The sequence below is a fragment of the Nansenia antarctica genome (genome assembly GCF_963989245.1).
Source record: "Nansenia antarctica genome assembly, chromosome: 14".
Classification (NCBI taxonomy): Eukaryota; Metazoa; Chordata; class Actinopteri; order Argentiniformes; family Microstomatidae; genus Nansenia; species Nansenia antarctica.
The window spans coordinates 14,264,913-14,288,103 of NC_137684.1; the positions used below are offsets into that span (position 1 = coordinate 14,264,913).

At 46.9% G+C, this 23,191-nt stretch overlaps 2 protein-coding genes across 2 annotated transcripts; both read left to right on the forward strand.

Annotated features, from left to right (window-relative positions):
* Nucleotides 1-11,354: 11,354 nt before the first annotated feature.
* Nucleotides 11,355-12,059, forward strand: LOC308169876 (fibroleukin-like; the record flags this gene model as incomplete). The annotated part of the gene is made up of 1 exon (XM_080544607.1): nt 11,355-12,059. The coding sequence occupies one exon, from the start codon at nt 11,355-11,357 to the stop codon at nt 12,057-12,059; it is 705 nt and encodes a 234-aa protein (XP_080400733.1).
* Nucleotides 12,060-13,463: 1,404 nt separating this feature from the next.
* On the forward strand, nt 13,464-22,474 carry fam185a (family with sequence similarity 185 member A; the record flags this gene model as incomplete). The annotated part of the gene is made up of 8 exons (XM_080545139.1): nt 13,464-13,914; nt 14,491-14,600; nt 14,916-15,008; nt 16,216-16,354; nt 17,430-17,471; nt 17,623-17,718; nt 18,436-18,570; nt 21,360-22,474. The coding sequence occupies 8 exons, from the start codon at nt 13,464-13,466 to the stop codon at nt 21,470-21,472; spliced, it is 1,179 nt and encodes a 392-aa protein (XP_080401265.1). The 3' UTR covers nt 21,473-22,474.
* Nucleotides 22,475-23,191: the final 717 nt, after the last annotated feature.

Consider the following 23,191-nt stretch of genomic DNA (forward strand, 5'->3'; position numbering starts at 1 on the left):
AACACGGTAAGATTGTGCAAGCTGACCCTTCTCTAAACTATTGTTTTCAAGTGCACGCTTGAGAGAAATAAATTATTATACACTCCCTCCTTTCATACTAAAATAGGAGGACAAGATAATGGATAGCGTAGTGTACACACTAGTCAACACAGCTGACACTGGCTTACTCTATGAGGAGATGTGTTTATTGCCTAAATTGTTCTTGAGTGCATATTACACAGAAAACTGACACTTGAGGGAGTGAGTTAAGGAGTGGAAATTAAGAAGCGAGAAAACACATTTCTTGGTTCCCACAATTTGAGCCATAACAGTAACCTTGAGCACCTTTTTCTCCTCGTCTTTTATCGGCAGTCATCTAAAAATAATAGGAAAGGCTTGCAGCCTGTCCAGTTTTTCCACATCAGTCCAGAAGAGTGAAGTGGGAAGAACAGGAAGACATGACAGACTATTAGAGTCAGATCCACTTTCAGTCTCATGGAGATGGTGGGTTTCACTAGTCTGTTTACTCAGCCTGCATTAAATCATTAGACCACTATGAACCAACATGGGGAAATAAACAGATGCATTCAGTTTCATAGTCCTACTGGAACAATGAAAATGTCCTGAATTTAACTCTTAACACAGATGTCCTTGTGTAAAAACTGCAGGGAAAATAACAAGGACACTTTATACTTTATCCACATACCACAACTTCTCCTGCAGGGGGAAAGTACAGATGTTGTGGACGACCGCGTCTGAAGGCAGCCCTACCTTCACATCCACCAGACTCCCCAGAGTGCAAGGTGTCAGAGCTAAACAACGCGCTCCTAGCTAAAGTACAACTCCTGCAGCGACTCAACGACAAGGAATCTGCCGAAGGAATTTCCAAACAATGACTTAATGAGGTCCAGGCTTGTCGAATGGACACAAAATGACCTGACGTTATCTGTTGTTGATGCTCCGGAGGAAATCCAGCCCAGATGTTGGACACGTAATCCTGCTCTCACTTCTCACATATCAGACTGACCAATGACGAAGAGAAAAATGTTCACATACATGGAGAAGGAATCTGTTAGTTACTGTATATGAAGGTGTTGGCTGGCGGGTTATGTGAACTGTGTGTGTGTGTGAGAGAGGGAGAGAGATTGCTAGATTGACCCACATGACCAACGACAGGTGACGAATGTTTACACCATCTTCCGCTGGGCTTCAGTGTGGTGTTCTAGGGGCTTCAGTGTGGTGTTCTAGAGGCTTCAGTGTGGTGTTCTAGAGGCTTCAGTGTGGTGTTCTAGAGGCTTCAGTGTGGTGTTCTAGAGGCTTCAGTGTGGTGTTCTAGAGGCTTCAGTGTGGTGTTCTAGAGGCTTCAGTGTGGTGTTCTAGGGGCTTGGCACGGCGTCAGACACAGATATGACTGATGACATTTCAAATGGGGAAGAGGACACTTGAGTACGGCGCAGACATGACCGCCGCTCTCTGCCCAGAGTGGAGGGAGATGGAGTGGCCTGCTGCTAGGATGGCTAATTCAATAGAGTTAAGACTGATGTCAGGTCAGATGTTTGTTTTAACCAGTTTATGGAAAAACCACATTGTTTACACAACCCAGGACGGAGAACGGGCCAAGCCAGCTCACACGGGGAATTCAAAACACTGTGCTGCGAGAGGGCACACTGAGGAGAAAAACAATCTCCTGACCATAAATGGATACGGCACCAGCTGAGGATATTAATGGGTATAATGGATAAACTGGCTGTGCCGTATGGCCTTGTAGAATTACCCTTTGGCACACAGGTCTAGGATCAGCTTACATTCCCCAAACCCTGACCTTAACCAGTGTTTAGGGACGATACCATACCACTACTCAACCCATCATGGGTTTATACGAGGTTAGGTGATTAATGATGTGAACCTTGGATGGTCGATTAATACCCATCAATAGGGCTTAGCATCTGGACAGGGCTCTTGAAAGTGTAAACATTAATCAGACAGTGTATCCTGGCGTGAAGTGTTGCTTTGGCTTTTAAGGGATTCAAGACCTGGTGCTGTTTTGTGTTCTTGATGCAACAAGTCTGGTACCGGAGAGAACGTAACATTAAACCAATAGCAGATCGTGACAGTGTAGCTCCCTGCCTCTCTGTGCACAAGTCTAAAGCCTCAACAAAAAGCACTGCAAGAATGCACTTGACATGTTACCAGTATTACCGTAAACCCATTCTGGTTTGTTCCATTGATGTCACTGCTCAAAATGTAATGAATTGGAGTTATTTTTATGACATGGTTCTGGGTCACTGCAAGTCAAAGCAGAACAGCTTTTATAGATCATTGCCACATTGACCTGTGCAGAGACTCCCCCTCTGCTTCTCTTCACACCACACCATCCTTCATAGACAAAAGGCTTCCGGTTGTCTGGACTGAAGCACAGCTGAGAGACATCAGAGCAACTGTCAAAGACTCAGAGCAGCGGTCCGGTGGGGAGAGACAGAGAGAGGCACGATGTGGGGCGGCTGTGGCGCAGGAGGTAGACCCGCCGTCTAATGATCGCAAGGTTGGCAGATCGGCGGTTCGAGTCGAGCCCTGGCTGGCCACATGTCGAAGTGTCCTTGGGCAAGACACTGAACCCCAAATTGCTTGGCCGCCATTGGTGTGTGAATGTGTGTGTGAATGTGTGAATGAGAGGCCGTTGTAAAGCTCTTTGGATCCAGGGACTAGATTAGACATTTCTACATTTATAGGTGGTGGAACAATGCCCAAAATGTATAATAATAATAATAATAATAATAATAATAAAATCTTCAATTACCATGGTATACTTTATATTCATGTATGATTGTTGTTCTGATAATTGTTCAGATAATAGCTCTCCATCAGTCCAACAAACAATATGAATTCTACGAAAGCTTCACGGATTAACTGGAAAATATACTAACAAACATCCAACTCCTCAACTCCTCAAATGTCGCTCTTCCAGTATGTAGTATGTACAATTCTGTATAATTAATGCGTGAAGTCGAAATACTTATCTCAAAGTAAGCCATTACGTAACACATTACCCATAAATCGCATTAGTAACCATATTGTAAGCCCTCTGGGATAAATATGTGATAATAAATTCCGAACTTTTATCCTTCAGAAGCCAAAATAAACCGCAGCTAAAAGCGCTCAGGATGAGATATGAGATGAGATATGTCCCCCTGCAACAAACACTTGGCCGGGGCCCAGGGTCCGACGTAGCGCTTCAGCTGCATAGTTGAACCCGTCACATCTGTCAATCACATGTTTGTCGGCATATTGACAGGAAGCAGAAGGTATGCCTGCCAAAGCAACTGTCACACACATGCATGTTCAAGGCGATACTATATACTCACTGAACACTTTGTTAGGAACACTATAACTGTACTAATACTGGGTAGAGTCTCCCTTTGCTCTCAAAACAGCCTCAATTCTTCATGGCATTGATTCCACAAGATTCAGATTTTTCAGGTGTACTTTCAAGCTGTGAATCTCTCGTTCTACCACATCCCAATGGATTCAGATCCGGTGACTGGGAAGGCCACTGAATAATAATAATAATATAATTATTATAATATAATAATAATAATAATAATAATAACTTTTTATTTATATAGCGCTTTTCCTGCAAACGTTGCAGCTCAAAGTGCTCCAATCATTATATAATCATAATTTAATTATTGAATGTGAGAATTATTAACTCTTCAGTGAAGAACACTGAACTCTTTATCATGTTCATGAAACCAGTTTGAACAAATGTTTCCTTTTTTTTCTCCTATGCTGTGGCCTTCAAGCAATGATTGATTTGTATTAACAGGCCCAAAGTGTGCCAAGAAAACATTCCCCCCACCATTACACCACCTCCATGAATGAGAAGGTGTACAGTTAATTACGTTCAGTGTACAGACAATTATGTTCCTAATAAAGTGCTCAGTGAATATACAAGGAGAAAAAACAACATGTGTTTATCGTTACAGTGTGGAGTGACAGTGCTTGCGAATGTTCCTCATTAGTTGTTTTGATTAGGTTGAGGACAATGTGGAAAATGAGAATACGATTTCAATATGCTCTTAATGCCATCGTTTTTAAAGGTCTATTCCCTCATGCTTTTATGGCTGGTCTGTGCCTGTTAACTATTTTAATGAAACATGGAAGCCACCTAATACAATATGCCCCTATTTTCCTCCCATCTATTCTTCACTCCCTCATGGACACTGATCATTGACACCCCTTGAAGTGGACATTCAATTCTCGATCTTCCTCTCACACTTCTTCCTTTCTCTCTCTCCCTCTCTCTCTCTCTCTCTCTCTCTCCCTCTCTCTCCCTCCCTCTCTCTCTCTCTCACTCTCTCTCTCTGCTTGTATTCGTTCCTTCTCGCACATGCAAAAACAACTCTGAAGAAGTCCCTCAGCTCCCCCTCCCTCCCTTCCTCCCTTCCTCCCTTCCTCCCTCCCTCCCTCCCTTCCTCCCTCCTTCCTTCCCTCCCACCTTCTCTCTCTCTCTGTCACAGCTTCCCACACAACGAGGTGGGTCTCTGGCGTCCTCCCGCATCCTCGCCCTCTCTCCTCTCTCTGCATTCTTACAACTCACGACGCGATGAGGTTAGCTGTGCTGTGCATGTGTGGGACCTTGTTTGCCTTTTCCATCACCCCTGGGAGCACCGCGGACCCCGACGAGGGAGGCTTCCATTGGGGTAAGGGACCTGGGGGCTGCTCTGTGACTTTGAGACCTGCAGGGCAGTGTGGGGGAGAGGGGCAGGGGGAGGACACATGCCCCTACAGAGTTATCCTGCCACCGCTCACCATCCAGCTGCCCAGACAGTTTAGGGAGCTTGAGAAGACCATGAGGGAAATGCAGAAGCTGAAGGAGACCATAGAGCAGCTAAAGAGAGCTGGTCTAGAGTGCAGGATGAGGGAGAAAGAGAGACTGAAGGAAAGAGACAGGGAGCGGGAGAAAGAGGAGGAGAAGGAGAAGCAGGGAGAGGGGGAAAGGGAGAGGGAGAAAGCGAGAGGGAAAGAGTGTCTGGGGGGCACAGACAGGGAGTGGGTGAAAGAGAGGGAAATGGCTAGGGAGACAGAGGAAGAGAGAAGGATGAAGGGAGAAGAGGAGAGGGACAGAGATAGCAAGAAAGAGGTGAAGAAAGAAAGTGAGATGGGCATGGAGAAAGAGAGTGACTTAGAAGAGGAGAGGAAGAACGAGGGAGAGAAAAAGAAAGAAAAGGAGAAGAAGAATGAGAGGGAGAGGGAGATGTTATGGGAAACAGAGTTGCAAACTGAGAAGGAAAAGGAGAGTCAGGGGGACAAAGTGAGAGAGAAAGAGATGGAGAGGGGGAGAAAGAGTGAGGAGGATAGAAAGAAAGAAGAGGAGAGAGACACCAGCCAGAAGAGTGAGAGTCCGAGTACAGAGAAGATACAAGTGGAAAGGGACAGAGAGGGAAAGGGGGAGGAAGAGGGCAAGACAAATAAAAAGAACGGGGAGCCGAGCCATCACCAGAGGCAGGGACAAAAAGAGATAGAGAGAGAGGAGAAAAAGACGCAGGGAGAGAAAGAATGGGAAGAAAGGGAGAAAGAGGGAAAAAAGCAGACTCAGAGCCATGGTCAGCTAAAAAAAACGGAGATACAGAGAGTGGACAATGATATGGAATGGGAGAGAGAGAAAGAAACAGAAAATGATAAACATAAGCAGACTGAGAGTCATGGGAAAACAGAAAAAGAGAGGGCGACTCCGAGGGGAGAGAAGGAGACACAGAAGGAGACAGAGAACGGGGCAGGAAAGGAGATCGAGACAGAGAAAACAGTCCAGAGTGTGCAGAGAGACAGCGGGGGTGACTTGGCATCTAAACCTCCATCTGCTACCAGCCTCAGCTCAGGATCTATCTCCGAGACCAGCAGTGGATATGATCCTAACCCTTCCCCTTGGACCAGCACTAGCCCTGGGTTGAGCTCGACTTTTGTTCCCGACTCTCACTTCATCTCCAGGACAATGACTAGCCCAAGGCTAAGCACAAGCTCCATTCAAACGACCGGCTCCTCTTTCTCCAGGCCAGGATCCAGCAGACCTGTCCCCAGCTACAGGACTACCACAATCCACCCAAGGATCAGACCCGACCAAAGGCCAAGACAGAGCCTCACAACCACCAGACCAGAACCACTGACCATTAGCCTAAGTCTAAGTTCCAGGATGACCAGCTCTAGCCAAAAGACAGCCACCAGTTGGTTTAGTACAAGCCCAAAGACTATAAGACATGACCCACGGATCATCAGACCCGCACAAAGGAACAGTAGTCCCAACCCTAGCCCGGGGACAGGTTATAAGACCAGCTACAGGACCACAGGTATCCCAACAACCACTTTTGGCTCTAGCCTGATCACCGCAGACAACGAACGAACCCCCATAACTAGCCCCACACCCAAACCTGAGACCAGAACTGACACAAAGCTAAGTCTAACTCCCACCAGCTTTAGCCAAAGAACAAGCTCATCCAGCCCTACCCACACGACCCCAGGCCCAGGTTCAAGGCCAGGGTCCAGATTCATGAGACCCACCAAAAGGACTTTCAAACCAGGCCCCAAACATAAACCCATCCCAAAGACAAAACCTAGACCAGGCCTGCAGCCCAAACCTGACCAAAGGCTTAAACCTGACCGAAAGCTTAAACCTAGACCTGGTCCAAAGACCACTAGACCTAGCCATAAGCCCAAACCCAGCCCAACCAGCTCCTCCAACTCTAGCCAAATCTCCACCACACCTGACCTAACTTCAACCACCACTGCAAACCTTAGCCCAAAGACAGCCAGGCAAGACTCCAGAACCACCCCCCCAGGCCATGGGTCCAGCAGCAGCAGTAGTTCAACTACAGAAACCATAACCACCACTAACCCCAGCCCAAAGATAACCGGGCCTAGCTCCAGAACCAGCTTCACAACCATCACCCCTGGGGACAGCACCAGCAGTAGCTCAACTACAGAAGCCACAACCACCACTAGCCCCAGCCCAAGGATAACAAGCCCAAGTTATACAACCACAACCCACAACCCACAGAGCACCACCGCAATGACCAAGCCTGCCCAAATAGCCATATCTAGCCCAACAACCACCAGCTCCTTCAGCAACACATCATCCATCAGACCCAGACTAAAACCTAGACCAGGCCTGGGGCCCAAACCTAGACCAGGCCTGGGACCTAAACCTGACCAAAAGCTTAAACCTGACAAAAAGCTTAAACCTGACAAAAAGCTTAAACCTAGACCTGGTCCAAAGACCACTAGACCTAGCCATAAGCCCAAACCCAGCCCAACCAGCTCCTCCAACTCTAGCCAAATCTACACCACACCTGACCTAACTTCAACCACCACTTCAAACCTTAGCCCAAAGACAACCAGGCAAAACTCCAGAACCATCTCCAGAACCACCCCCCCGGGCTATGGGTCCAGCACCAGCAGTAGTTCAACTACAGAAACCATAACCACCATTAACCCCAGCCCAAAGATAACCGGGCCTAGCTCCAGAACCAGCTTCACAACCATCACCCCTGGGGTCAGCAGTAGCTCAACTACAGAAATCACAACCACCACTAACCCCAGCCCAAAGATAACCGGGCCAAGCTCCAGAACCAGCTTCACAACCATCACCCCTGGGGACAGCACCAGCAGTAGCTTGACTACAGAAGCCACAACCACCACTAACCCCAGCCCAAGGATAACCGGGCCAAGCTCCAGAACCAGCTTCACAACCATCACCCCTGGGGACAGCACCAGCAGTAGCTCAACTACAGAAACCACAACCACCACTAACCCCAGCCCAAGGATAACAAGCCCAAGTTATACAACCACAACCCACAACCCACAGAGCACCACCGCAACAACCAAGCCTGCCCAAAAAGCCATATCTAGCCCAACAACCACCAGCTCCTTCAGCAGCACATCGTCCATCAGACCCAGACTAAAACCTAGACCAGGCCTGGGGCCCAAACCTAGACCAGGCCTGGGGCCCAAACCTAGACCAGGCCTGCAGCCTAAACCTTACCAAAAGCTTAAACCTGACCAAAAGCTTAAACCTAGACCTGGTCCAAAGACCACTAGACCTAGCCATAAGCCCAAACCCAGCCCAACCAGCTCCTCCAACTCTAGCCAAATCTCCACCACACCTGACCTAACTTCAACCACCACTGCAACCCGTAGCCCAAAGACAACCAGGCAAAGCTCCAGAACCATCACCAGAACCACCCCCCCGGGCCATGGGTCCAGCACCAGCAGTAGTTCAACTACAGAAACCATAACCACCTTTTACCCCAGACCAAGGATAACTGGGCCTAGCTCCAGAACCAGCACCACTCTTGGGTCCAGCAGCAGCAGTAGCTTAACTACAGAAGCCACAACCACCACTAACCCCAGCCCAAGGATAACCGGGCCTAGCTCCAGAACCAGCTCTACAACCACCACCCCTGGGGACAGCACCAGCAGTAGCTCAACTTCAGAAGCCTCACCCACCACTAACCCTAGCCCAAGGATAACAAGCCCAAGTTATACAACCTCAACCCACAACCCACAGAGCACCACCGCAACAACCAAGCCTGCCCAAAAAGCCATATCTAGCCCAACAACCACCAGCTCCTTCAGCAACACATCGTCCATCAGACCAGGACTAAAACCTAGACCAGGCCTGCAGCCCAAACCTAGACCAGGCCTGGGGCCCAAACCTAGACCAGGCCTGGGGCCCAAACCTGACCAAAAGCTTAAACCTGACCAAAAGCCTAAACCTAGACCTGGTCCAAAGACCACTAGACCTAGCCGTAAGCCCAAACCCAGTCCAACCAGCTCCTCCAACTCTAGCCAAATCTCCACCACACCTGACCTAACTTCAACCACCACTGCAACCCGTAGCCCAAAGACAACCAGGCAAGACTCCAGAACCATCTCCAGAACCACCTCCTCTGGGTCCAGCACCAGCAGTAGTTCAACTACAGAAACCATAACCACCATTAACCCCAGCCCAAAGATAACCGGGCCTAGCTCCAGAACCAGCTTCACAACCCGCTTCATCACCAGCTTCACCACCCCTGGGGACAGCACCAGCAGTAGCTCAACTTCAGAAACCATAACCACCACTAACCCCAGCCCAAGCATAACAAGCCCAAGTTATACAAGTTCAACCCACAACCCACAGAGCACCACCGCAACAACCAAGCCTGCCCAAATAGCCGTATCTAGCCCAACAACCTCCTTCAGCAACAGGTCGAGGACAATCAGACCCAGGCTAAAGCCTAGACCAGGCCTGGGGCCGAAACCTAGACCTGGTCCAAAGACCACTAGACCTAGCCGTAAGCCCAAACCCAGCCCAACCAGCTCCTCCAACTTAAGCCAAATCTCCACCACACTTGACCTAACTTCAACCACCACTGCAAACCTTAGCCAAAAGACAACCAGGCAAAACTCCAGAACCATCTCAAGAACCACCCCCCCTGGCCATGGGTCCAGCACCAGCAGTAGTTCAACTACAGAAATCACAACCACCACTAACTTTAGCCCAAGGATAACCGGGCCTAGCTCCAGAACCAGCTCCACAACCACCACCCCTGGGGACAGCACCAGCACCAGCACCAGCAGTAGCTCAACTACAGAATCCACAACCACCACTAATCCTAGCCCAAGTACAACAAGCCCAAGTTATACAACCACAAACCATACTGCAATGACCAAGCCTGCCCAAATAGCCATAGTTAGCCCAACAACCACCAGCTCCTTCAGCAACAGGTCGAGGATCATCAGACCCTGGCTAAAACCTAGACCAGGCTTGAGGCCCAGAAATCCTCATCTTGAACAAAAACCTAGTCTTGACCAAAAGCCTAGTCTTAACCAAAAGCCTAAACCTAGACCAGGCCTGAGGCCCAAACCTAGACCAGGCCTGAGGCCCAAAAATCCTAATCTTGAACAAAAACCTAGTCTTAACCAAAAGCCTAAAACGGACCAAGAGCCTAAACCTGACCAAAGGCCTAAACTACAACAACCCACCACCAAACCCAGCCTAACTACTAACCTTATCTTTAGTTTAAAAAACATCCCTAGCCAAAGCCAAAAGACCACCTCTAGCCCCAGCCAAGCAACTAGCCACATCTCATCTAACCAAAACAACCTCTTTAGCACTAGCACAAGGACCACAACACCAAGCTTACAAACTAGCCTAAACTCTAGCCCAGAGACCAGGGCTAACCCAACCCCAAGGACAACGACGGACCTCAGCCCAAGGGCTACAGGACCGAACCAATGGACCACTAATCCCATCCAACAAACTCGTCTCAATTCTAGCCCAACAAACATCCCCCACCCCACCCCAAAAAACAGTCAGATGATCACATCTGCTGTTAGCTCTACAACCCCAAGACCTGATTCCCGAACTCCAAGACCAATTCCTGACTCTTCTACTCCCAGTGTACGAGAGCTGCGGGTGAAGACCATCCAGGTGCCTGCTAGTCTAAACGATACCCGTGGCCAAACTGGAAGGCCCCAAGACAGGCGCTTGGAGGGCCGTCCAGAGGAGGACACAGAGGAAGACCAGGGTCCTGCAAAGACTACATCTCAGGGTATGATATAGCCTACAATGTGTTATGGCTGTAAAGCAATTTGTGATTACATAACTGCATGGCAATTGCATAAAACTATTATGAACTGTGTGCAAATGTTGTTTTCATTCTGACACAGAAAATGATTGCACAATAATTCAGTGAGAATACAGAGGAAGAAAACAAAAAAACAATAACTTAACATATCTTAGACCATGGAAATGGAAAAGAATATTGCCCAATCCTCATTTATAGGTGTGACATCAACTCCAATCTAAAAGTTATAGGGATTGTTATGGTGATTCTAATAAATCCAATTGGCCTTTAAGTGATATTTCATTCGCCTAATATAATCAGTCTGAGATCATCATCTTTGTAACAGATGTTGTGGTTATGCTTTGTTTAAGAAGAAGAATTTGCACGTGTGTGTGGCTTAACATAGATGAAGCCACTGCCTTCTTTGAGCCTGTCAGCCTACAGTTACTGCTGAGTAGCACTACTACCATACTGCCAATAAATGACTGATGAAGTGTCACAAATCTCGAGGATCTCTTAACTAAACACATTAGATCACTTTAGGTTAAGCGCCGAATATCCTACAACTGTCCTGACAACTGAATTTTTTTAAATGTTGAAGATTTTTTTTAACAAAGCAAGTCCAAAGAGACTTACATCTTACATCCTGGTCCTGTTCCACTCAGTGTACTAGTAGTGTAGTAGTACTACTACTACTACTAATTGTACATTATGTCATATTTCAGTTGACAGGTTAAACAATAAAAAGCTTCTCTCTTTTCATCCACAGTTACCATGGCACCCAGAGACTGCTCTGATCACATGATAAGGGGGGAGAGGACAAATGGGGTTTACCAGGTGTCTCCTGACCCCTCTAACAGAACCTTCAACGTGCTCTGTGACATGGAGTCTCACAGCGGCGGGTGGACCCTCATCCAACTGCGCCAGGACGGCAGTGTGAGTTTCAACCGGACCTGGTCTGAGTACCGGGCTGGCTTCGGGGACCTGAGGGGAGGGGAGTTCTGGCTGGGCAACGACCAGATCCACCTCCTGACCCAGCCCAGGGACATGGTCCTCCGTGTGGAGCTGGAGGACTTTGGGGGGGAGAGGAAGTACGCAGAGTACCGGCAGTTCAGCGTGGCCAGCGAGAGGCACCGCTACCGCCTCTCTGTGGGCGGTTACTCTGGCACCGCCGGGGACTCCCTCCGCTTCAGCAAGAGCTACGACCACCACAACAGGGCCTTCTCCACGCCCGACCGGGACCACGACCGTTACCCATCAGGCAACTGTGGGGCCTACTATGGCTCAGGCTGGTGGTTCGACAGCTGCATGGCAGCAAACCTCAACGGCAAGTACTATGTTGGGAATTACAAAGGGGTGCGGAATGGGATCTACTGGGGATCTTGGCCTAACATATCAAGAGAGTATTACCCTACTAACGACAGACAAGCTTACAAGACTGTCCGAATGATGATCAGGCCGAGGAGCTTTGCACCGTGAGATGGACTGGCTGTCATTAACTGTCAATGCTTAAAAAGCAAGTACTTTTTAAGCACAAACGTTATTTTAACCACTAACCTAACCTTAACCTTTGAACAAACACAGCAAGGGCCCTGGCGGAGGACCCGTATTGTTGGAACGATGCTGCCGCCTTGTGTTGGTAAATGATATAACACCCTATTTAATGGGTGACATGGAAAGACCCGAAACTGAGAAAAAAGATGTACAGAGTTACTGAAGTAATTTATAACGCTTTATTATTCTGTGTAAGGTATACTAAATGAACGTGTTGTTGGGAGATGTTGTCATTGAAGCTTTTTGTCCTGTGGAGAGCAAGAGATATGATGCTCTTTGAGGATTACTTTGTTCTATTTCAGAAGTGATACTTGGTATGGCCAGAGACTTACAATTGTACTGGAATGATTGATGATTGATTGTAATGTTGGCCTAATGTGTTTTATACTATAACGAAAACAAAATGAGGTAAATAAAATAATAATAATAATAATAAATATAAATGTATTAAGTTTTATTTTGCAAAGATGCCCAAATGTACTAAACTATTGTTGGGTGCACTGATGTAATGGTATGCTTACCGTGTCCATTTGTGACCTCTAGAACATTTTGAATCGGCAGAGGTTTCTGCACACGAATAAGCCAATCCAGTACAGGGCAGTAGAGGCCAATAGAGGGCAGTAGGGGGCAGTAGAGGGCAGTACAGGGCAGTAGAGGGCAGTACAGGGCAGTAGAGGGCAGTAGAGGCCAATAGAGGGCAGTAGGGGGCAGTAGAGGGCAGTGCTGTGCTGTAGAGGGCAGTAGAGGCCAGTAGGGGGCAGTGCTGTGCTGTAGAGGGCAGTAGAGGCCAGTAGGGGGCAGTAGAGGGCAGTGCTGTGCTGTAGAGGGCAGCAGAGGCCAGTAGGGGGCAGTAGAGGGCAGTAGAGGACAGCAGAGGCCAGTAGGGGGCAGTAGAGGGCAGTAGAGGCCAGTAGAGGGCCGTAGAGGCCAGTAGAGGGCAGTAGAGGCCATTAGAGGCCAGTAGGGGGCAGTAGAGGGCAGTGTTGTGCAGTAGAGGGCAGTAGAGGCCAGTAGGGGGCAGTGCTGTGCTGTAGCCTGACGATGCCTGCTGTCCTGGGCTACTACGTCACGGATCTTTACCGAGCCTCAAACAGGCGTTATCCTGCGCATGTGATAGGGTAGAACTGGGGGGCGCTCTCTCAAGATTACCTAAAGCAGTGAGTGAAACCTTGACGCTATGTTTGACCCTTTGCCCAAAACAGACTTGTTTTTGTTTTTGTGTTTCTGCTGAGGCTGCGCAGCACGAATGGTTTAACACACGCTCACACCGCGCTATGTGTCTGTGGACCCGCTCCAGGATCCTTTACGACTCGTGATCAGAACATCAGGATGTTTTGGTGTTCGGCGAACCAGCGGGTCTTCCTGGGAGCTTTGCGTTGTTGGAAGTCTCTAATAACGGAGTGTCCAAAGAAGAGCACACCACCACCACACATCCTGAAGGCGTTCTCCACCTCTCCTCCCTGCGCCTCCTCCTCAACCACCAAAGGAGAGGTGAACACCAACACCAAGGCTCTGAAGCAGTGGACCCTGGTGGTGCACCCCTTCACCAAGGTGCGGGCTGAGCTGGGCTGTCACATCTCCGTCCGGCCCCTGGACCCCCTGGCGTTCCCCGACGCGAACCGAGCCTTCGTCACCGTGCGGGGGGCCACCGCCGACCAGGGGGTCAAGCTGGACACCGTCCATGTGCGCTACGACGACCGACGCAGGGAGCTGTTCATCTGGTCAACAGAGAAGGTCCACAGCCACGTGTCCGTGGAGCTGACCGCTCCGATCAAATCGGGTGAGTTGGGTTGGTGAAACACTTGACTGATCGATACAGATAGGAGCACTAATTTAAAGTAACACGAGTACTTTGGGTGTGTTGATCAGTAGATAATATGGCTCTATACTGCCAAAACCTCTTTTGAGGCTTCTTTACAAAACATTACTGGCAGGCTGTTGTTGGTGTGGTCTGTCTCAAGGTTATGGTTAAGGTTATGGTTAACCCTACATGTATGATGCAAAACAGCTGTTGAAATCCCAGCAATACGTTTGTGTGTGTGTGTGTGTGTGTGTGTGTGTGTGTGTGTGTGTGTGTGTGTGTGTGTGTCTGTGTGTGTGTGTGTGTGTGTGTGTGCGTGCGTGTGTCTGTGTCTGTGTCTGTGTGTGTGTGTGTGTGTGTGTGTGTGTGTGCGTGTCTGTGTCTGTGTCTGTGTGTGTGTGTGCGCGTGTCTGTGTCTGTGTCTGTGTCTGTGTGTGCGTGTGCGCGTGCGCGTGTCTGTCTGTGTCTGTGTCTGTGTCTGTGTTTGTGTCTGTGTCTGTCTGTGTGTGTGTGTGTGTGTGTGTGTGTGTGTGTGTGTGTGTGTGTGGAGGACAGAACTTTACATCACCACTCAAGGAGAGGGCAATGTGGGCGTCCAGCAGATGGAGTGTGACGTGTGCAGGGTGCAGACAGAGAGGGGCAACTGTGTCCTGCAGTCCATCAAGGTAAACACAGGACCTGGGCCCTTCTACTATCTACAGTTCTTATTGTGGGCTATAAGGCTATATACAGGCTATATACAGGCTATATACAGGCTATATACAGGCTATATACAGGCTATGTACAGGCTATGTACAGGCTATGTACAGGCTATGTACAGGCTATGTACAGGCTATGTACAGGCTATGTACAGGCTATGTACAGGCTATGTACAGGCTATGTACAGGCTATGTACAGGCTATATACAGGCTATATACAGGCTGTAACTGAACCACTGAGATGTGTTCGTTCACTCTCACTCCCTGCCTTCCTTCTCCCAGGCTCACCAGGTGCATGTGCAGTCTCAGGGAGGGAACGTGACTGGTGGAGGAACCATCCATGGCAACGTGGACATCAGCACCTCTGGAAACAGTGTACGGTAGACTGGAGTACTCTGACAGTGTTGTGTAACTGCTCTTATACTGCACAGCCACTAGAGGGCCACACTTGAACGTACAACATCAATAGTACCCAGCTGCAGCAGGCCTGCAGAGTCACCAGACGCCCACTAGACTGTGTAGTATATAATAATAATAATAATAATCATAATCATAATCATAATAATAATACATTGGACTTATATAGCGCTTTTCTAGACACTCAAAGACGCTTTACAAACTGAAAAGATCGAGTAGTAATAATAAAAAGAAACAAAAGATAAATAAAAGAAAGTATAGGGGTCTAATTCATTTTTAGATTACTAATCTAAGTCTAAGTGTCTTTGTAGGACAATCTACTCTGTGTACTGCAATGACACCTAGATTTCGGGAGGAGAAGCGGCGAACAAGCAACGCCAGCGTCCTCTCTCGACCGACATTTTATATGTTCTTTAATAACTGATACGTCCCCTACCCGGGGACCATATTCAATAAATGTTTTATTTTGACTAAGATTTTATTGTATTTTTTACAGTGTCCTTGAGTCTGCGAAAGGTGCTTTTAAATTTAATCTATTATTATTATTATTGTTATTATTATTAGAAGACTGCACAGCAGACTGCTCCTTGTTCTTGGTTTAAGGGTTTTGGTTCCCAGCTTCCCACAAGAATGGACCCATCGCTAAGCCACGCCCCCTTTGGAAACTGGGACAAACAAACAACGCTTCACTGACAGTGACTGACTGACTGACCGACCGTGACTGAATGACATTCAATGACTTACAATGGCGGGAGTTGGCACATTTCTGATTTCTGATTTACCACAGCAAGTAATAGACATGTTTTTTAAAGATAACAAGAATATTTAGTCTAGAAGCTTTTCACCATCAGATATTAGCGAGTTGTTTGTCCGAGTTTTCTGCCTGTAGTGACTTTTGCTGTGATATGATTGGACAATTTCAATTTTGGGGCGTGGCTTAGCGATAGGTCCATTGCCTAGCCCACCAGTTATATTAGCCATGTTATATCTTAGAATATGGAAATGGATCACTACATATTAATCATTACTGGAAGTTATGGTATTGTATTGTAGTTCTCACCATGGTCATCTGTGTACCCTTCTTAACTCAGATAATGTTGAATGGAATGACGTTTTTAATGCTGTTCTGTCAAGTCAAAACAATGTTTTCTGGGTTTGTTTCAAGGTAGTGGATATAAAGAAGCTACAGGGCACCACCATGAACGTGTCGACAGAGCACGGGCCTCTGAAAGTCAAAGCGATCTACGCTGAGTCCTCCTCCATCTCCTCCTCCTCAGGGAGGATCCAGCTGGGACACGTACACGGTGAGGACCCTGCAGATCACTGGTGCATCTCAACATAGTGGGTTCCTCTCACTGTCCCCTGTCTTTCACATGCACTGACCTTAACACACAGGAGAGACAGACATGCGTCAGCCTCGGTCTTTCAGATTCCATTTCAATTCAATTCAACGTTATTTGCCACGTGCAATGCACTAGGAACATGACTTGGTATTCTCCATGCTGAACAAACAATACAACAATACAACAATACTCAACTATACAAGATCAGAGCAAAGGAAGGATGGCCAGGGGATCCCTATCCAGAGAGAGAGAGAGAGAGAGAGAGAGAGAGAGAGAGAGAGAGAGAGAGAGAGAGAGAGAGAGAGAGAGAGAGAGAGAGAGAGAGAGAGAGAGAGAGAGAGAGAGAGAGAGAGAGAGAGAGAGAGAGAGAGAGAGAGAGAGAGAGAGAGAGAGAGAGAGAGAGAGAGAGAGAGAGAGAGAGAGAGAGAGAGAGAGAGAGAGAGAGAGAGAGAGAGAGAGAGAGAGAGAGAGAGAGAGAGAGAGAGAGAGAGAGAGAGAGAGAGAGAGAGAGAGAGAGGAAGGAAGGGGTGAGCCAAGAGAGAAAGATTAGCCAGGCATATTTCATTTCCTGATATCCTCTGAGATAGATAATATATCTTCATCGAGGGTATGGAAGCAATTAGCCTCTAAGCTCTCTGCCTGAGCCAGATAATGAATCTCTGGATCTGGAAAAACACCACCACTGTGTACCAAAAACGTAAACTTGTCATCTTGGCGCGCAACTTAAATTCATATAAATGTATGCATGATTTATATGAAAGTTTGACCGATGGAAGTTAGGATCCTTTCCCCCGAGGAGAAGCTAGGCCTAACCGCGGGGTCCCCAGGTGATCGGGGTTTTATGGAATTCATTTTCGTGTATTTAGAACCTTGCCTGCTCAGCCAAAAGGCTAGGATTAGCTACTAATTGTTTCCATGTCCCAGGAAGACAGACTGTCTCAGACAAAATCACGATTCTGGTGAATATTACTGAAGGGATGATTATGGGCAACTGTCATGATTTGTTTGTCATTTTGCGTGGTGCTTTGTCCTTCAGGTAATGCCACTGTGAAAAATGAAGTTGGCGACATCATTGTAGGTAAGTCGGCCAATCACAGACACTGTACAGTACACACGTTTGATGGTAAGATGTTTTTTGTAATGCAATGGGGTTTGAGAAGCTAGGGTAGAGGCTGGGTAGGGCTGTTAGCTAACCAGAGTGTACCAACAAACCTGCGTTGCTGTTCCAGATGGTTATCATGGCTGCCTTAAGGTGTCGTCCCAGGGTGGAAACATTGAAGCCTACGTGGGAGACGGTGGCAGTGCAGAGCTACACAGCCACAAAGGTAAACTCTGCACCAGTACTAGTTAGAGAGGTAACCACTGCACCAGTACTAGTTAGAGAGGTAAACACTGCACCAGTACTAGTTAAAGAGGTAACCACTGCACCAGTACTAGTTAGAGAGCTCAGTAGGATCAGCCATGTTAGATCCAGGGTTCCCACGGGTCCTTGAAATCCTTGAAAGTTTGTGAATTAAAAAAAAAAAAAAAAAAATCTTAAAAGTTTTTGGAAATAGACATGGGTCATAGAAAGTGCTTGAATTCCCCTCTCTCTCTCTCTCTCTAAAAAAAAAATATATATTAAAAAATGTTTTACTTCGCTCTTCAACTAGTAAATAAGTCTCTGTATTGCTTAACTTTACACACATTTCACAATATATTGTTTTGCTGTGCTGTGGTAGAGAAGGCAAGAGACCATCTAGTGTTCACACATTCAAGCCTCTCTTTTTAATTGTTGTCTGTGAGCGGATAGTTCCTATTACATCAATTCTCATCTAGGTCTGTCTCAAACTATGCCGTGTTGGGTCCTTGAATTTGAAGGAATTGAGTCTTGAAAGTCCTTGAAAGGTGCTTGAATGTGATGTTTCACAAGGTGTGGGAACCCTGTCTATCTCTATCCTGAATGTGCTTCTTCTCTTTAGTCTTGTATCCTCCATGTCCCCTGCTCCATTCCCTTGTCCTCTTCTCCCTGGTTAAATGTCCTCCCTCTCTCTCACTCCTAGGGTCGGTGAATGTGCGTGTCTCTCCCTCCTTAAGGGCAGGGGTGCAGCTCTGTGGGACCTCAGTGGAGATCAGCCCAGAGACGGTCCTGCACGAAGCAGACCGCAACACAACTGACAGCAAAACCATCGTCACTGGTGGGTCAACATAACAACTCTTCCTACTAGAACTTAACTCTCCAACAATAACCTTTGATGGTAGTGTAGAATCTTCTTGTCGGTAATTTGATGTTATGGATCGATCTATTGAGGATTTCGTGATCTTAAATGCGTTGTGTCATCTCAGGATAGATTAGGTGCGCAGCATACACGATTGACAAGAAAATGTTCAACACGGGTCGGAATCTCTGTACTTTTTTTCAATTAAGACAGTCAGTGAATGGTTCATCAGCACGGTAACCAGCATCCGGCATTCCACGACCATTCCACGACATTCAACGACATCATTATGACATACAGACAGGCTTAAATACTCTCTTGACCACCCTCTGTCTGTGCCCTGGCGCCTAACCCCCAAGGTCTTTAAGATAACAACCTCTCGAGTCTGTATATTGTGGCGTGATTGCTGCATATTGTGGCGTTATTGCTCCCCCTGAAGAGCAGGCTGACCTGGAAGGAACAGAATGTGTGTGTCTGAGTGACCTGAGAATAGAGCAGCGTTTCTCAACCTTTTTTCAGTCACGGCACCCTTCAAAAGTCGATAAAATCTCAAGGCACCCCAGTCTAAAATATAGCTATTCAAAAACGACACTGCATCACCCAGACAGCCCCATACACACACACACACACACACACACACACACACACACACACTCAGCGGCTATTGATACAAATAAAAGTTGTATTATTATTATTATTATTGAGAGAGAGAGGAGGGAGTGAAAGCGGCAAGTGTGCATCAAAGGCATCAGGCACGTAACCGTGCTGTATAAACATGACACAGTGACCGAACAAAAGTGGGAATTTATGGAACACATTAATTTTCATATTCCCACATTTGATTGGAAACACCTATCCAGTCCATTCAACGTAAACACCGGGGATGCAGAGTTATTAATCCAGAAAATGCGTCTCTCTCTCCCGCTGCGCGCCTTGTCTGGATGTATTAAATTCATTGCATGAAAACGAAACCGTGCGTTATTTCCCGAACTTTCCAACCCTGCTTAGCTTCCGAAGTCGGACGAGAGAATAATGTCACCGATCATCCATATAGAACAACCACCTCCACACTCTGCCGGCGAGCGAGACTGCCCTGCCCGATCGGACCCTTTTTCGGGAGCGGGGAACATAGGACCCTTTTAGATGTCATTGATTTGCCTTCCAATTGTACAGTCAGACAGCGGGACCTTTGCTATTTCTTTTGCAGCTTGTGGGCCTAGCATCTTATTAACTATTGCTGTGCATGCTGGCAATATTACGGACTCGGCTATAGTGTGTGGCTTCTTCGCCTTAGCAACAATTTCGGCTACGAGGTAACTAGCCTCCAATGCTTTCTCTGAAACTTTGGCGCACTTCATCATTACCTGTTCTGGACAGCTATGCTTACTTTTCATCCGAACAAAATATTCAGCATCCTTGCTAGCTTGTGATGGATGATCTGTTGTCAGTTCGTCATGTTCCATGATTCTGCTTGTTTGCTTGTTCATTGCTCTCGAAATGTCTTTGACACACTGACCTTACGCTAAACCCGGTATTGACATTGTGAAATGGGAAAGGGGCGTGCGAGACAGAATATAGAATAATTTGACGGCAGCCCTGAAGACGCCAGGCGGCGCCCCAGTGTGCCGCGGCACCCCGGTTGAGAAACGCTGGAATAGAGTATGTGTGTGTGTGTGGGTCTGTGTCATGTGTGTGTCCGAGTGACAGAAGCATAAATGTTGCTAGACAATCAGTAAGATCTAACAGTAGGAGTAGCAATGAGATTAGCCATCCAATGATACCAGCGATTCTACCAATACCAACATACTCTATATGGACAAAAGTATTGGGACACCCGAACATCACACCCATATGTGCTTGTTGAACTTCTCATTCCAAAACCACAGGCATTAATATGGAGTTGGTCCCACCTTTTCTGCTATGACTGTGGCGCAGGAGGTAGAGACGGCGTCTTATGATTGCAAGGTTGGCAGATCGGCGGTCCGAGCCCCGGCTGGCCACACGTCGAAGTGTCCTAGGGCAAGACCCTGAACCCCAAATTGCTCCTAGTGAGCGGGCCGGCGCCTTGCATGGTAGCTTGCGGCCATTGGTGTGTGAATGTGTGTGTGAATGGGTGAACGAGAGGCCGTTGTAAAGCGCTTTGGATAAAGGCGCTATATAAGTCAGCCCATTTATAACTGCTTCCAATCTTCTGGGAAGACTTTCTACTAGATTTTAGATTACGGTTACGGAGATACAGAGATTTGCTCCCATTCAGCCACAAGAGCATAACATAAGGAGGAAGAGATGAGGTCTTTGTTCAAGTCAAGACCAAAAACCCATCTTTTTAATATTGCCTTTAAATGAAGAAATAATTAAATTATGATTATATAATGGTTGGAGCACTTTGAGCTGCAACGTTTGCAGGAAAAGCGCTATACAAATAAAAAGTTATGATTATTATTATTATTATAACCATGTCATTATGGACCTCACTTTGTGTATGGGGGCATTGTCATGCTGAAACTGGAAAGGGCCTTCCCCAAACTGTTGCCTCAAAGTTGGAAACAAACAATTCTCTAGAATCTCATTGTATGCTGTAGCATTAAGATCTCCCTTCACTGGAACTAAGGGGCCGAGCCCAAACCATGAAACCAGCCCCAGACCATAGTTGTGCCCACATACTTTTGTCCATATAGTGTATCTCCTTCCCCCGTGGCCATCTACATCTCCCTCTCTCATTTCCCCTCCTCTCTTCCTCTTCCTCCTCCTCCTCCCTCCTCTCCCAGGTCATCTGAACGGGGAGCCCCAGGGTGAGGGCTGGATAAAGGCCCAGGCAGACGGGGCTTCCGTCAGTCTGAAGACGCAGAGCTGGTTTGAGTCCCTGAAGCTGGGCAGCTGAGGCGTGACTCACACAGACCTGCAGGCCGCTCCAGTCTCGGGGAGCTGCGTGCCCGACTCCAAATGAACCGTGACCTCTGACCCCTGAGGCTAGGTGGTCCAGGGTCAGTTTAGTGCCAGATGAAAACCAGTGGACACTGTAGTTCCTGTTCATTGATGCTGGTGGAGGCCAAATAAACTGTTATCACTACGATGGGGGCTGCAATACGCACAAACACACACAAACACTTTTAGATATGATGAAAGCCAGACTATTGGTTAGTTTGGTTATTAACTTTAATGCGTTCTGATAGTTAAAGCTGTACACAAACATAAATGTTTTTACTGATCCGTGGGCCACAGAAAAGGCAGGCAGTTGCCCCTCCGTGCTCCAGATGATCAGAGTGTCCTACCCTACGCCAAGTACTTCAACCCTGTCCTCAGGATCCACATATAGTACTTGTTAGGGTTAAGAGCCACAGACCCACCCAGACTCTCTGGTGGGCAGAGTCCAGCCACACGTCTGCTGCCAAGGTGAAAGATACATCAGTAATGTGAATGATACATCAGTAATGTGACTGATACCCGCCCTGTGGAACCTCAACACATCATAGAGAAGAGATCACCATGTAGGATGAATACTACTAAAGCACTGTTTTTGGCCTGGACTACACGTACATGGATATTTTTCTAAACACAATTTATTTTTTATTTTTTACAATTAGGCCTCTCAACCATATGAACACAGCGTTTTCACTCACATAAACAGAGATTTCTCTAAACGGATAAAAAAGTGAAATAAAAAAATATCTGATTGAGTGGATCAGTGTGGTAATGTTAAACGGAGCTGGTGTTGATGTCAAGCCGTTCACACATGCGCATTGAAGCAAAACGGTTGTCAACAGCAACAATGGCTCAACTTCATCGTCGGTCTACACAAAATAATCAGTTTTTGCTTTCTTCTTGGTCGCCATAACTTGCTTTTCTGTCTGTTTTGTACTTTTCTTTTCTGTCTGTTTCAAAGAGTTTGGTCTGTTTACGGTTTGAGTCACTGCCGCTGTTTGATTACAACTGACTGCGCATGCCCATAACGTTCTTCTACGGTATTTGACAGATCGTGTTCAGTTTTGGCTCTTCGTATGGACAGAGATATGTTTGTGGTGTGGACAGAGTTTTTTTTTTTTAAACGAGGATGAAAATATCCGCTTAAAAAAATATCCATATACGTGTAGTCCAGGCCTTATAAATATCCATATACGTGTAGTCCAGGCCTTAGAATCCAGGATTATTCTATTGTTGATGTTGTAAAGGAGAAGCAACGACTGCAATAACTGTTGTCATGTTGTGTCTGCATACTGATGGAAATTATCTTGGTTAAATGAGATATTATCAGCAGCAGTGATGCAGCCATATTGCCATAATGTAGAGGTCTGTAACTGAATGATTGTTAGGAAATGGTTAGAACACTGTACAACATTAGTGTCTCATAGATTCACTATTTGACTTGATGGTTATTGAGCTTGAAGTCAAGTTATGTAACTTTGTAATGCTCATAAATGGCTGCTTATGTTTGTTCAACAGTTGTTGTTTTTTATCAGATGTTTATGTGTCAAAAAAACTACTAAGGGTCATACTGCAAATGTTCAAAGTGACATATTTGGTTAAAGAATGTGATTTTTACGAGTGTTCTATTTTCTTTCTCTCTCTCGTTAAGCGATCAGAAGGAGTTCGAGGCAGTTGA